At 42.3% G+C, this 14,739-nt stretch overlaps 1 protein-coding gene across 1 annotated transcript in view; it reads left to right on the top strand.

The window, feature by feature from the left end:
- LOC308398611 (aggrecan core protein-like) overlaps window positions 1-10,987 on the top strand; it is a 29,303-nt gene extending 18,316 nt beyond the window's left edge. The window contains exons 16-20 of the mRNA XM_080885359.1: window positions 236-394; window positions 468-550; window positions 8,709-8,853; window positions 9,219-9,401; window positions 9,481-10,987. Coding sequence (XP_080741485.1) covers window positions 236-394; window positions 468-550; window positions 8,709-8,853; window positions 9,219-9,401; window positions 9,481-9,548 — 638 coding nt within the window. The 3' untranslated portion in view covers window positions 9,549-10,987. The remainder of the gene's footprint in view (window positions 1-235; window positions 395-467; window positions 551-8,708; window positions 8,854-9,218; window positions 9,402-9,480) is intronic.
- The last annotated feature ends 3,752 nt before the right edge of the window (window positions 10,988-14,739 follow it).

Genomic DNA, 14,739 nt, shown 5'->3' with positions numbered 1-14,739 from the left:
TGGCGCTTATGAAGCGCCTTGAGGCAACTTTTGTTGTGATTTGGCGCTATATAAATAAAATTGAATTGAACTTTACTTAGCACACTCGTTTGTAGTTGTGGACGAGTAACAAGCTTTAATGAACACTTCGTATCTAAACTCTGACCCCTGAAAAAGACGCGTTGCATTGAGAAATCTGTGCGCTGAAGTGAGCGAGCGGTCTCACAGTGCTCATTCTTTGCTGTTGCGGCCGCAGAGGAGCAGCCGTGTGAAGAAGGCTGGACTAAGTTTCAGGGGAACTGCTACCGACACTTCACCGAGAGAGAGACGTGGGTGACAGCGGAGCAGCGCTGCCGCGATCACAACGCCCACCTGGTCAGCATCATCTCCCCAGAGGAGCAGAACTCTGTCAACGGTGAGTATTTATCGGATGTGTGTGAGAGACGGGAGCAGAGAGAGAATCGAGGCGCTTTGTTTTGTCTCCACAGCAAATGCACAAGACTACCAGTGGATCGGGCTGAATGACAAGACCATAGAGAATGACTTCCAGTGGACTGACGGCACTCCTCTGGTGAGTGGGCGTGTTGGACTGAGGGAACAGGATATTATTCACACTGGGTCAGAACAAAAATCTATCAGTGATTGAACTAAGGAAACGCACAATTTGAGTGTGATGGCAGCAACATTGTCATGGTGCTGGGTAGTTGACCCAGCGTTTTGGCGTTATTATTATTATTAGCTGATCTGATGTTTAATTTCTTCATGGTTATATTTATTAGTATGTAGGTTTCATTTTCAGGGTTTCCAGTTCTAGGCAGGGCTGGACTGGGACAAAAAAATCGGCCCGGGCATTTTGACTAGAGACCGGCCCACCAGGTATTATAGGAAAAACCATAAAGCCTTTGAATGAAAACAAACGCTGTTGTCACAGTGATGTACACTGTCTTGTTGGTATATATGTATCAGTCTAATAAACTTAAACCTACACCATCCTCCCTATTCTGGTATTCTAAACTGCTTGGTCGACTTAACCTCCTGAACTATCTACAACACATGGTGAAAACCTGAAATTAAGACTGAGAAGACTAGAGGGGAGACATGATCATTACTGATTACTGATGACAGATTTAGATATATTTTCATAAACCATTCATTTGCCACATCAATAAACAGCATGGCAGGGCAAAATATTTTTTCTAACATGGCAACCTTTAAAAAGTGAAAGGAGACAGAAAGACAGGTGAGAAAGAATAAAACTTAATTGACTTTTTGATGGCATTTTGCACACAGTACTGGTACAGTATCTAGAAAATGTGGGAAAATACTGGCATCATATGCAGTACTTAGCTACTTCTGAAGAAATTATGATGGGACCCTAAAAAAAATTACTATGTGCAATAATGGATTTCTATACATTTTACATCAGATGAAAACGTTTGTTGTAAGATTCAGATAATTATTTATTAAAAGCGAAACATTTTAAATGAGAATAAAAAAGAAAAGTATTTCTTTGTGCCCCCCTCTCCCTGTTAATGCCTACCTGCCCCCCTAGCAAAACTTTGCTAGACCCGCCCCTGCAGTTACCAGCTGTCAGCTACTTAGAAAAGGATCCTGGTGTTATTAGTCTCTCAGAAACAGTTCATAACTTCCCTTCAACTCATTCATGTCACCTAAAAGGTAAACCTGTTTGTCCATCACCTGTTCAGCTCTGATGATTCAGTAAGGACATCTCCTGGTTTCATCTTCATGTTTCCCTCTCACCACATATCCAAACCGACATCATGACCAGCAGCTTTTACAGCTGTGGCTCCAGCAAACATCAGCTGATACTAGAAATTAATATTAAATAAATTCTAACAACAGCTGATCAAGCTTAAACGTGCTGCTGTTGTTTAGCGCGACATCCGCTGGTTTCCTCTTTCTGGCGCAAAGTGGGCGATAAACAAACAAGAGAGATAAGCCGATCAGCTGATCACTGATCAGCAGTGTTGGTCAAGTTACTTGAAAAAAGTAATCAGTAATTAATTACTGATTACTCCCCCCAAAAAGTAATCCCGTTACTTTACTGATTACTTATTTTCAAAAGTAATTAATTACTTAGTTACTTAGTTACTTAGTTACTTTTTAAAAACACGATTTACAACCTGAAGAGGTGATAAAGTGATAGATCTTTCAGCCCAATTCTACTTTTTCTACATAATCCATCATACAAAATGTAATCAAATGGAAAAGTCTCTTTTTTTAACTTGTTTTATCAGTTTTAATCTTTTAACTTTATGCATCAAGCAAAACATTTAATTATATGCAACATTCTCTGACTTGAATAAATTAGTTTAACATTTAAACCTATTTTCTACACATTCCAGCACATAAAATAAAATATTTTTTGTGTTTTCACTCACTCTTTCAAACAGATGCAAGTAAAACACAGCAGAAAATAAATAAAGTCAAAGACTCAGCGGTCCTTTTGCTCTATTTTCACCTGTAAAGCAGGAGCAGGGTAGGCGGAGGGTTACCCTGGTGTAGGTGTGCTGCGGTCAGTTGAAGAATCCGCGCGAGTGTCTCTGTGAGTTTCCCATCACGTCGTAGCTACTCGGTGCTTGCTCGGAAGTTTAGGGGTTTTTTTCGCTGTAAAAAGAAGTTTTCTTCCCACGCACGATGGACGCTAATGTTTTTGTCACTTTTTATGGAATCAAACTCAAAGTAAGGTCAGTACTTCCACGCTTTAAACGCTGCACGCTCATACTCTCTCCCGCACTCGATATATTATCCATTGTTGATCTGCACACAGCTGCTGTCACCAACGTCGCACTTGCTTACGTCACTGTCATGAGACATTCTCGCAAAAAAAATCACGGTTTTAGTAACGCAGTAACGCAGCGTTCCTACGGGAAAGTAACGGTAATCTAATTACCGATTTTGCAATAGTAATCCCTTACTTTACTCGTTACTTGAAAAAAGTAATCAGATTACAGTAACGCGTTACAAGTAACGCGTTACTGCCCATCTCTGCTGATCAGTTTCATGATTGAAGTAGCAACAGGAGAGGGAGGGGAGAGAATGAGAGAAGAAGAGGAAGCTGTGCAGCGCAAAGACACAGACAAGATAAAACAAGTTCAACATCAGTAACATCATAGCACCCGCCCAGCAGTATATATACTCCATCATGCTAGCTAGTACGCAGTACGAGTTATTGTAACTGACTGTAAAAAGTCAGCATAACGAAAATAAACTCCACCTAAACTTGGTTTATATCTGACCAGATAGACTGCAGGTCATAACTTCTTACCTGAAGTTCAGTTCACCGCCTCGGGTCTCTGCTCCTCCTGCCTTTCCGTCATCCACCTGCCAGCGTGTTGCATCTGCTGGCCTCCACCACTTGCTAATGTTACTGAATCTGTGGAAGCTCTGCAATAGCCACCACCAAACAACTGAGTTAATTTTACACATCTCCCAGCATCTGGCCAATCCACCACCTTTCAGTGTTTATACCGTTACGGAAAAAAACGAAAAAAAACCAAAAAACAACAGCCCATAAAAACGAAAAATCACCATCGGCCCACCGGGCAAATGCCAGTCCAGCTATGGTTCTAGGTTTATTTCCTGTGTCATTCCCCTGGTGCTTTGTTCGTGTCCCTGAGTTTGTCTTTGTGAATTTCCTGTTTTACTTTGAAGGTCTGTGTCTGTTATCACTGTGTCAGCTTGTGTCTTCCTGTCGTCTTGTGAATTAGGATCAGCTGTGCTCCCCTCCAGTGTGTCACTAGGGATGGGTATTGTTTAGATTTTATCCGATACCAGTACCAAACTGGTACTTCTGAAACGGTGCCGGTGCTTAAACGGTGCTCGAACCGGTGCTCGAACCGGTGCTTAAAGAATGGAGAACACAAACTTTGTCCTAAAACCTCTCATGTTCAGCTGTTTTTTTGTAAAAAGATAACAATGTTAGCCTTTTCTGCAGCTATAGGGGATTTATGGCATCACTCTTGGCTGGAAGCAGTGCTTAAACAATGGAAAAAACAAACTTTGTCCAAAAACCTCTCATGTTTAGCTGTTTCCCACTTTTTCTTTGGTCATTTTAGCCTTTTTGGCCAGGGTGAAGGGAGTATCTGCCATCAAACAAGAAGACAGCTGCATGTACCTACGACGGTGTTTGCTAGTTCACCTTACATGCATTAATGTAATAACGTGGTTAGCGTACTCAACGTAAATTACACACGAACAACATTAAGCTACTCATGCAGAGAAGAACGGCTGCTGCTGCCATTATCATCCGTCATCATTTCTTCTACACTGGCAGGGCTATGGGCCAATGTGAGTGAAGTTGCCCCCCCACCTTCTTCAAATCCAACAAAAGTGGTATCAAACGTTTGTGCTACGTTTGTGCTGGTTTGTGCTGCAAAAATTTTCATTTGTGCCGTTATCATTTTAAAGATATTAATAAAAATCATCCAAGTGACTTCTTCAGTCTCAGCTGACTGCAGGTTTTCCCAACCTTATAAACACATGTGAGTGAAGTTGGCCCCCCTATCTTCTTCAAATCGAACAAAATTGATGTCAAACATTTGTCCTGCAAATTATTTTGTTTGTGCAGGTTATGTTTCCCTAATTTTATACACAGTATATGTACAGTGAGAGAGAGATGTTACATCTGTCTTCACTTGCATCCCAGTCATAGAAGCATTGGAGGTCGTTCATAAGAGATTACAGGATCACCCCAACCTCAGCAACAGGACCACCCTCAGCACTGATCAGTTGTGTTTGCTTTTGGAACTGTGTCTTAATTCCACCTATTTTGCATAAGGGTCAGTACAGGCAGAAATCTAGGTGTGCCATGGGTTCCCCCAGGCCCCTGGTCAAAGTCACCAAACCAGTCCGTAAGCAGGTACAGGTGTGGCCAGAAGGGTCCTCAGAGGCACTGCAAGACTGCTTTTCCACCACAGGCTGCCACACACGACAACACCACAGACTTTCAGGAATATACAGAAACTGTCATTGCCTACATCCCAAAATGCATCGATGATGTCACAGAGACCAGGACTGTCACTGTCAGGGCCAATCAGAAACCATGGCTCACAGGTCAGGTTTAAATGCTCCTAAGGTTGAAAAATGCAAGCCTTCAGCGCCGGGAATTAGGTGAGCCTAAGAACAGCAAGGGCAAACCTGTGGCATCAGCTGCAGCAAAGCTTCAGCGACAGCAGAGATACTTGGAGGCAGTGGCAAAGAATACAAACCATCACAGACTATAGGCCCACTCTACAGACCGTGGTGACACAATCCCCAGACAGTGTGTGGAGATCCCTTGCCAAAATCAGTACACGCAAAGCTCCAGGTCCTGATAACATCCTTGGACGAGCACTGACGGACTATGCTGTGGAACTCACAAATGTCTTCACAGACATCTTTAACACATCACTAGGGTCAGGCCGTCGTTCCCACATGCCTCAAAGCCTCCACCATCATTACTGTACCCAAGAAGTCATCTACCTCCTGCTTTAAGGACTACCGTCCTGTCAAACTCACCTCCATCATTATGAAGAGCTTTGAACGGTTAGTCATGCATCAAATCAAATTATCGACCTGGATCCATTTGAGTTCGCATACCGGTCAAAACGCTCAACCGATGATGGAATCAACTGCCCCTCACTCAGCCCTCACACATCTGAACACTAGAGACTCATACAGTGGGGCAAAAAAGTATTTAGTCAGCCACCGATTGTGCAAGTTCCCCCACCTAAAATGATGACAGAGGTCAGTAATTTGCACCAGAGGTACACTTCAACTGTGAGAGACAGAATGTGAAAAAAAAAATCCATGAATTCACATGGTAGGATTTGTAAAGAATTTATTCGTAAATCAGGGTGGAAAATAAGTATTTGGTCAATAACAAAAATACAACTCAATACTTTGTAACATAACCTTTGTTGGCAATAACAGAGGTCAAACGTTTACTATAGGTCTTTACCAGGTTTGCACACACAGTAGCTGGTATTTTGGCCCATTCCTCCATGCAGATCTTCTCGAGAGCAGTGATGTTTTGGGGCTGTCGCCGAGCAACACGGACTTTCAACTCCCGCCACAGATTTTCTATGGGGTTGAGGTCTGGAGACTGGCTAGGCCACTCCAGGACTTTCAAATGCTTCTTACGGAGCCACTCCTTTGTTGCCCGGGCCGTGTGTTTTGGATCATTGTCATGTTGGAAGACCCAGCCTCGTTTCATCTTCAAAGTTCTCACTGATGGAAGAAGGTTTTGGCTCAAAATCTCACGATACATGGCCCCATTCATTCTGTCCTTAACACGGATCAGTCGTCCTGTCCCCTTGGCAGAAAAACAGCCCCATAGCATGATGTTTCCACCCCCATGCTTCACAGTAGGTATGGTGTTCTTGGGATGCAACTCAGTATTCTTCTTCCTCCAAACACGACGAGTTGAGTTTATACCAAAAAGTTCTACTTTGGTTTCATCTGACCACATGACATTCTCCCAATCCTCTGCTGTATCATCCATGTGCTCTCTGGCAAACTTCAGACGGGCCTGGACATGCACTGGCTTCAGCAGCGGAACACGTCTGGCACTGCGGGATTTGATTCCCTGCCGTTGTAGTGTGTTACTGATGGTGACCTTTGTTACTTTGGTCCCAGCTCTCTGCAGGTCATTCACCAGGTCCCCCCGTGTGGTTCTGGGATCTTTGCTCACCGTTCTCATGATCATTTTGACCCCACGGGATGAGATCTTGCGTGGAGCCCCAGATCGAGGGAGATTATCAGTGGTCTTGTATGTCTTCCATTTTCTGATGATTGCTCCCACAGTTGATTTTTTCACACCAAGCTGCTTGCCTATTGTAGATTCACTCTTCCCAGTCTGGTGCAGGTCTACAATACTTTTCCTGGTGTCCTTCGAAAGCTCTTTGGTCTTGGCCATGGCGGAGTTTGGAGTCTGACTGTTTGAGGCTGTGGACAGGTGTCTTTTATACAGACGATGAGTTCAAACAGGTGCCATTCATACAGGTAACGAGTGGGGGACAGAAAAGCTTCTTACAGAAGACGTTACAGGTCTGTGAGAGCCAGAGATTTTCCTTGTTTGAGGTGACCAAATACTTATTTTCCACCCTAATTTACGAATAAATTCTTTACAAATCCTACCATGTGAATTCATGGATTTTTTTTCACATTCTGTCTCTCACAGTTGAAGTGTACCTCTGGTGCAAATTACTGACCTCTGTCATCATTTTAAGTGGGGGAACTTGCACAATCGGTGGCTGACTAAATACTTTTTTGCCCCACTGTATGTCAGAGTGCTGTTCATAGACTTCAGTTCAGCATTCAACACCATCATTCCCCAGCAACTCATTCATAAAAAAGGATCTGCTGGGGATCAGCACCTTGCTGTATAACGGGCTGCTAGATTTCTTGACAGGAAGACAGCAGACAGTATGGGTCGACAGCAACACCTCCAGCCCAAGAACACTGAATACGGGGGCTCCCCAAGGATGTGTGTTGAGCCCCCTTCTCTTCACTCTGCTGACCCACGACGGGATCTACTACAGGGGTGAAGTTAACCATCTGGCAGAGTGGTACAGCAACAACAACCTGTCCCTGAATGTGGAGAAGACCAACAGCAACTCTACTTCCTCTGCAAACTGAGAAGCACAAGAGATTCAATCCCCATTATGAGCACCTTCTACAGAGGCACAGTTGAGAGTATCCTCACCAGCTGCATCACTGTGTGGTATGACTCCTGCACTGGGTTCTGCAGGAAAAAATGACAACGGGTAGTGAGAGCAGCCGAGAGCATTGTGGGGACCTCTCTTGCCTCCCTCCCCAGGAGATCTACTGCACCTGCCTCATCTGGAAGGTCCTCTCTATTACAGGTGACTCCACTCATCCCTTCAACAGCGTCTTCAGTTTGCTGCCATCAGGAATGATACTGAAGAGCCTCCGGGCCAGAACACGCAGACTGAGAGACAGCTTCGTCCATTGGGCTGTCAGGATGCTGACCATAGCTGTGTCCCAAAACGTCGGCTGCATCCTTCGGAGGACCCGGCCTTCGCGGTCTACGTGGGCAGGTTCCTTCAAAGACCGAGAAGGCCGGAAGTGCGAGGCTGTGAAATGGGACGGTCTAGCCTTCAGATTTGCGTCACCGCTGTCTTGGTGGAGTTTAATAAACTCAGCCGTCTGCTCCTTGCTATCTAAAATATATCAGGACACTGGCGGAAATTCTCGATCGTCTCACACTTCTGTTTAATCGGTTTTCTGTTTGACGTTTATTCAGCTGTGTGAAAATCCTGGAGGAACCCACCCGATGGATTAATAAAGTTTTATTTAATCTAATAACTTTGATCTCAGCCAAACCGATTTAGTCCGGAACAAATAAAACACCGAAAAAAGGCAAACAATTACATTTTTAAGTTATCCGAGTGACTTATATATCATGTTTAACCTGAGTAGCGAAAGAGCGGGGGTCTGAAAACGAGTGTGTAACAGCTGTGAGCATGAAGCAATTCCATTCAAAGACAATTTGCCGTTTATGCTTTTTAGTCTAATTCAACTTTATGTGTGGAAACATTTTCATCGATTAATGCTTCTATTGTTTTTTGAACTTTTTGCTGTTGAGAAAAGACAAAACAATAAAATCTAATTTAGCAGTAAAAGATGACATACAGGACAACTGGTAAAGCTGTTGTGGTCCTGTTTACACTCTGAGGTTTACCTGTTTGCTCTCGTCTCTTCAGCAATACGAGAACTGGAGGCCTAACCAGCCGGACAACTACGTGAACTCTGAAGAAGATTGTGTGGTGATGATCTGGCATTCTGACGGCCAGTGGAATGATGTACCCTGTAGTTATCATCTGCCCTTCACCTGCAAGAAAGGCTCAGGTAGGCTGGCTCAGCAAAACCTCTGGAGCAAAACCTTCAAGTCTAGTCTAGTCTGTTTGGTCTGGTTATCAATACAAGGCAGATATCTGAATGGTAGAATATATGTCCAGTGGTTTGGAGTCCTTCATAGGTGGAGCAGGTTTATCTTTTTGCATTAGGCTGGCTAAAGCTTCCTACAGTGTGACTCATACTGGGCTCTGTGAAAGAGTCCTAACACTAACAAAACAAACGTGTTGGATTTTGGCTGTTGCAAAAACAAACTCGACTCGGAGCTAACTAACGCAGCAATGTTTTAGCTTTTTACCTAAAATACGTACTGCAGGAAACACATTGTTTGATATGATGTCCTCTGGTACTACCTTCAGTGTCCTGTGGTGCCCCGCCGGAGGTGGCCAATGCTTGCATGTTTGGCAAAAAGAGGGTGGTGTACCCCGTCGGCTCCATCATTCGTTATCAGTGCAATCCAGGATTTAGACAGCGCCATCTACCGCTGGTGCGCTGTCAACCAGACGGACAGTGGGAGGAGCCCCAAGTGAAATGCACTGATGGTGAGCATGCTCTGTATAGATTCGTACTGAGAAGTTATTTCTCATAATAAGTCTTTGTTTGGTTTTTCCCGCGCTGCAGTGAAAAGTCAAAGGAGAGCACAGAGGAGGAGCCGCAGGAGTCCAGAACGCAACAGCAGGCGTCGCTAAGGAGTCAAAATAGCAATTTATTATTTCAAAAGAACATTAATGGGACACAAAAATGAATTTTCTATACAAGTCAAGAAGATTTCTAGAGGCAATGTTCTGGAACACACACATGGGAGTGGCTACACCGTGGTAATGTGATTTTTTTTTTTCTGTGGCTCCTGTCCTTACTTTATTGTTCTGGTTGTTAATGGTTATTGTGTGTCTTGTAATATATTTTTGTTTAGTATTGCTGGCACACTTTGATTCACAGATGGTACGTTCTGCTGTAGATGTTATCATAGAGACGGACGCTGGTGCAGGAATCATGTTAACATGATTCATGAAGTCAGGCACCAAAAAGTCATACGTGTGGGTGTATGTGGTACGCCGGAGATACTTCTGCAGGTTCAAGGTTATTCCTTCTTTTTCAAATTCAGCTGAGGTTCAGTTGAAGATTTACACAGTAGTGTAACTAGTGCAGTTACAATTAAAAGGCATGAGCATGTAAGACAGCTCTAAAGCTAACAGGCCGCATACATGAAGATATATGAGTTCAGTCATTTGGACTTTTGGGTTATGTTTGGGCAGAAATGATCCAAGTTTAACTAGAACTGAGAGGACTGTGCTATCACACCTGTTAGGTGGTTTAATTTAGACCCGGGGTTGTTTTTCCGAGTGTCACGTGAACAGACTTTGTAACAAACTGAGGACATAAAGTCACAATGGTTCTCACTAGTTCTCATTAAATAAATCAGTAATATTGTGAATTTATCTGTGATTTTATTGTTGGTATACAGCTGAGAGGTTCATTCAACTACTGTGGCGATCCATGTTATGCAAGAACTAGCCAAAAATCTATATTATTTAATATGAATATTATATTTGCTTACTGCATAGAAAGAAGATTCAGTAAAGAAAAACTCAGCACTTGTGTATTATTGACATTGTATGAAATCTCAAAATTCTGTGTGCTCAGAGAGGCCTTATGGACATGAAGCATGGCCGAGCTAAATCCAGTGGATGAGACAAATGAAAAAAAGACAAGAAGGAAGAATTTATAGTGGTAAATGGCCTGTATTTATATAGCGCTTTACTAGTCCCCAAGGACCCCAAAGCCCTTTACATATCCAGTCATCCACCCATTCACGCACACATTCACACACTAGTGAACAAAAAGCAAACAGCCAACGGTCCAATATGCCTTTTTACTGAGCCAGTAAATATTGTCCAAGACAACAGCAGCATTAGCAGCACACACGAGCTTCTGCTCAGCTCAAGCTTTATTTCTTAATTATGTTATGCCTAAAGCAGTCAGTTTGTCACGCTGGCTGGTTTTAGCGTTCTCTTCTATGTTCAGGCATTAATCATCCGCCACGAGCTGTGCAGTGCGTAGCTTCTCAGCGGAGCTACAACAATGAGCCTGTTTCCTGTTTCATGTCTGTAACGTCAGAAGAAATGCACGGAGCCCGTCAGCTGCCATGTTTCTCTGCAAACACAGGATTTATTTGTGTGGACGAGTCATGTCTGCAGAGAAGGTCTTCATCTGTGCGAGAGACTTCATTATGTGTTTGGTGTTTCTCGATCATTCTGGCACAGTTCTCTCATCATACTAAATACGTTCAGCAGCCACTTTATTAGGTACGCCTATGCATTACAGTAATGCACCCATGTCAGCGAGTCAAAGCTTTTAGTCATGCAGACGTGGACAGTCTGCTGAAGTTCAAACACACAGATGAATAACTCGTCACAGATGTTTCTGTTGTCACAGATAAACTGGCACACACTGTAGAAAAATGTCACCTTATGGGACCACAGGGGCTCTTTGCTGCAGACGTTACAGTTTCTTTATTTCCCAACTTTGACTGCATTCATTCGTACACTTGTTTTATGTCACTGATGCTGTACATGGAGGCTGTGCCTCTTTAAAAAGCATAAACCAAAGAGCAAGAGTCCACCTTCAAAGCTGTGCATGTTTCTGACATAGAATCTTTTTTACTGAATAAAATGCATCTATTCTATAGTTTCTATTGTTGTCTATATGACAGTGTTGTTGGTTTGATTAAAAAAGACGAAAAAACTATAAAGAATGCTTCCTCACATGTACTGTGTTATTGTTGTATATTGACTCAGGAATACACACACACAAACACACACACACTTCTGTCTGCTGTAAATACAATAAATGGTAAATGGCCTGTATTTATATAGCGCTTTACTAGTCCCTAAGGACCCCAAAGCGCTTTACACATCCAGTCATCCACCCATTCACACACACATTCACACACTAGTGATGGCAGCTACATTGTAGCCACAGCCACCCTGGGGAGCACTGACAGAGGCGAGGCTGCCGGACACTGACCACTGACCTCTGACCACCACCAGTAGGCAACGGATGAAGTGTCTTGCCCAAGGACACAACGACCGAGACTGTCGGAGTCGGGGCTCGAACCGGCAACCTTCCAATTACAAGATGAACTGCCAGCTCTTGAGCCACGATCAAGAGTATATTTGCAGTAAATCATATTTTCACATGCATGTATATATAAATTTCATCTTATGATCATTTAAGGGAACAGGGTAACTTTGAGTCTGTACAAATATTCAGCTACTGAGAGAGGAACTCAGATGTTTTTAGTCTTTTAGTGACATTTCTCTATCAGGGAAAACCAACCGTGTGCTTCACATGTGCCTGTGAAAATGAGAGCGTCAACCCAAGCATGTGTTTGAGCACCGAGCAGCAGAGTGCTCCGGGATATGAATCCCTGACACGTAACAATGAAAATAAACACACATTTGCCTCATTATGGAATACACCCACCAACTCAGTGTCTTAGTGTGTGTAGTGACTCTGCTCAGTGTTAAATAAACCCTTTGGTTGTTACCTCCTGTAATGGGTTGGTGTTTCTCTTATGACTCTGTCAGTCTTAAATTTGCATGTGTGATGCTGTAGATGAGGGATGTCGAGGGTGAGGTACAGACCAGTGAAAATCCCCCTGTGTCAGTGTAAAAACATTTAGCTACACATGATCACTGAAATATCTTAATATATGACAAAGCAATGAAATTTCAACAGCACATCTCAGTTTTTCCACATGGTAAATATGTAAAATTATGTTGTGCTCACTGCCCAGACTGTCCTATATTTATAAAACCTTAATAAACGTTTCATTTACTAATGTTTTTGTTAATTTTGTTAATTTTTTTCTTCATTCAGTCAGCCTTGTGTCAATCCAGGAGGTCACCACCCAAACATGCCAGGTAGAGTCAACAAACAGGTCTTTCACCTTTTTGATGTCACAGTGAGCTCAGTGTTTCTGTGGTAAATAACACAGAGCTGACTCATGGGAATAATAACATTATGGTGAATTTGTATTTACCCAACAGGGTGGGATGCATGTGGTGAGTGCTGCCTTGTCTCTGAATAAGGTTCTTTCAACAGTGTCCAGCAACAGAAACATCGCCGCCCTTGAGATGAATCATCTCTGCTCTAAACATGTTTTGCACTTCTATATTAGCAAAAAATGAAATGGTAAAATGTTTGTAATTGTTATTTTTAGCAAGCTGTTACTATGATTGCAGCCAATAAGAAATACTGATTTGCTTGTCGGAGTTCAAATTATGAACTGTAATAGCAGATCTGACATCATTTCATTCAGCACCAAACAGCTTCATGCAAAACCATCGATCTTTCCATTGGACTGCTTCTCACATATATGGTGCTTTCTGTTCTTCCTGAGCACTCAAAGGGGGGATCAAACTGGCAGGTAGCGAGCGAACAGACATCTGTGAGAAAGGTGCACCACCCAGCAGCGTGGAGACTCTGAGCTGAAATAAATCGGATGCATATGCGCTGCCTTGAAAAAGTATTTGTTTTTTGGTTTTTTTTTGCACATTTGTGACATATTTACATGTTTCAGATCATAAGAACAGTTTTAACGTGAGACAAAAGTAACCTGAGTAAATACAAAATGCAGTTTTTAAATGATCATTTCATTTATTAAGGGAAAGCCATGTGTGAAAAAGTAATTTTCTCTTAAATTTAATAACTGGTTGTGTCAACCTTGACACCAAGACCTGCAATCAAGCGTTTGTGATGACTGGCAGTGAGTCTTTCACGTTGGAATTTCTGGAAGGTTTTTGAGCATGTTCATATTTTTTCTTTTGGCAAATGAGATGAGCCTTGGAGTTCTTTGGTGGAGGTCTTAGTTGTGGTTAATCACAATTAATTCATGGTGAAAGTTTTGCACATATAGCTAATGTTGATTCTAAGATATCTTGAAATGTGCATACATCCCATAGTTCTGTTCTACATCGCTACAAATCTGCTACATTTACTAAAAAGACTTCTTCCTCCTTCTCTTTTCAAACCTCATCCACTCTCCACTTGCAGTTTATCCATCTACTGGGGAAACTATGGTGGCGTAAGTTAAACTGAAAAACGTGTGATGCAGACTGTCTACCTCCCAAGCTATATATATGAATGACCACTAGATGGTGTGGTGCTGCTGCCAGCTCTGAGTTGCAGCTGTGACCTTTTTTCTTTTCTTTTTTTTTTTACCATGAGGAATCCAAAACGTCACCCCTTAGTATAACCTGGGGGATTACCTGTAGACGACTAGTATACTTTGTGTGGACGTCATGAATGAGACTTCTTTATCTAGGATTATTAAATGTTATTATTCGCGTAGATTATTTATTTGTGTAGATTAGTTCTTTTTGAAATTCAGGTTAGTCTGAAAAATAAATGATTCATCGTGTTCATACTTTTGTGCAGATGGTGCATACTGCTTTATGGGAATGGTTTGGAAATGTTTGCCTGTGTGCTTTTATGCAATATTATTTATTTCTTTTCTTTTTCTTTCTTAAAAACAAAAACAAACAAAAACCTTAATCTGACAGTTAAGGGCAGCACTCAATCAGACAAACAATGCCTCATCTCAAGGCCTTTATTATTAAAAATCTAAAGTAAAGGATACTCCTCTGCAAATGCCCCCCAAAATTATCCAGATAAGCACAAAATATGGATTCTCATCATGCCTTCCACCCCTCTATGATCAGCAGTTTTTGCCTAGTCTGTCTGACAAATAGGACTGAATTTATACAGCTAACATAGAAATATAAAAATAGTTAGTAAAATGTCACAAACGTTACGTTTTTGAGGTATAGATATGTATTTTTATGTGCATGCAATTAAAGACTAATTTTACTCTTT

The sequence above is a fragment of the Rhamphochromis sp. 'chilingali' genome (genome assembly GCF_963969265.1).
Source record: "Rhamphochromis sp. 'chilingali' genome assembly, chromosome: 6".
In the NCBI taxonomy this organism is placed as follows: Eukaryota; Metazoa; Chordata; class Actinopteri; order Cichliformes; family Cichlidae; genus Rhamphochromis; species Rhamphochromis sp. 'chilingali'.
This window is presented reverse-complemented; position numbering and strand designations above follow the sequence as displayed.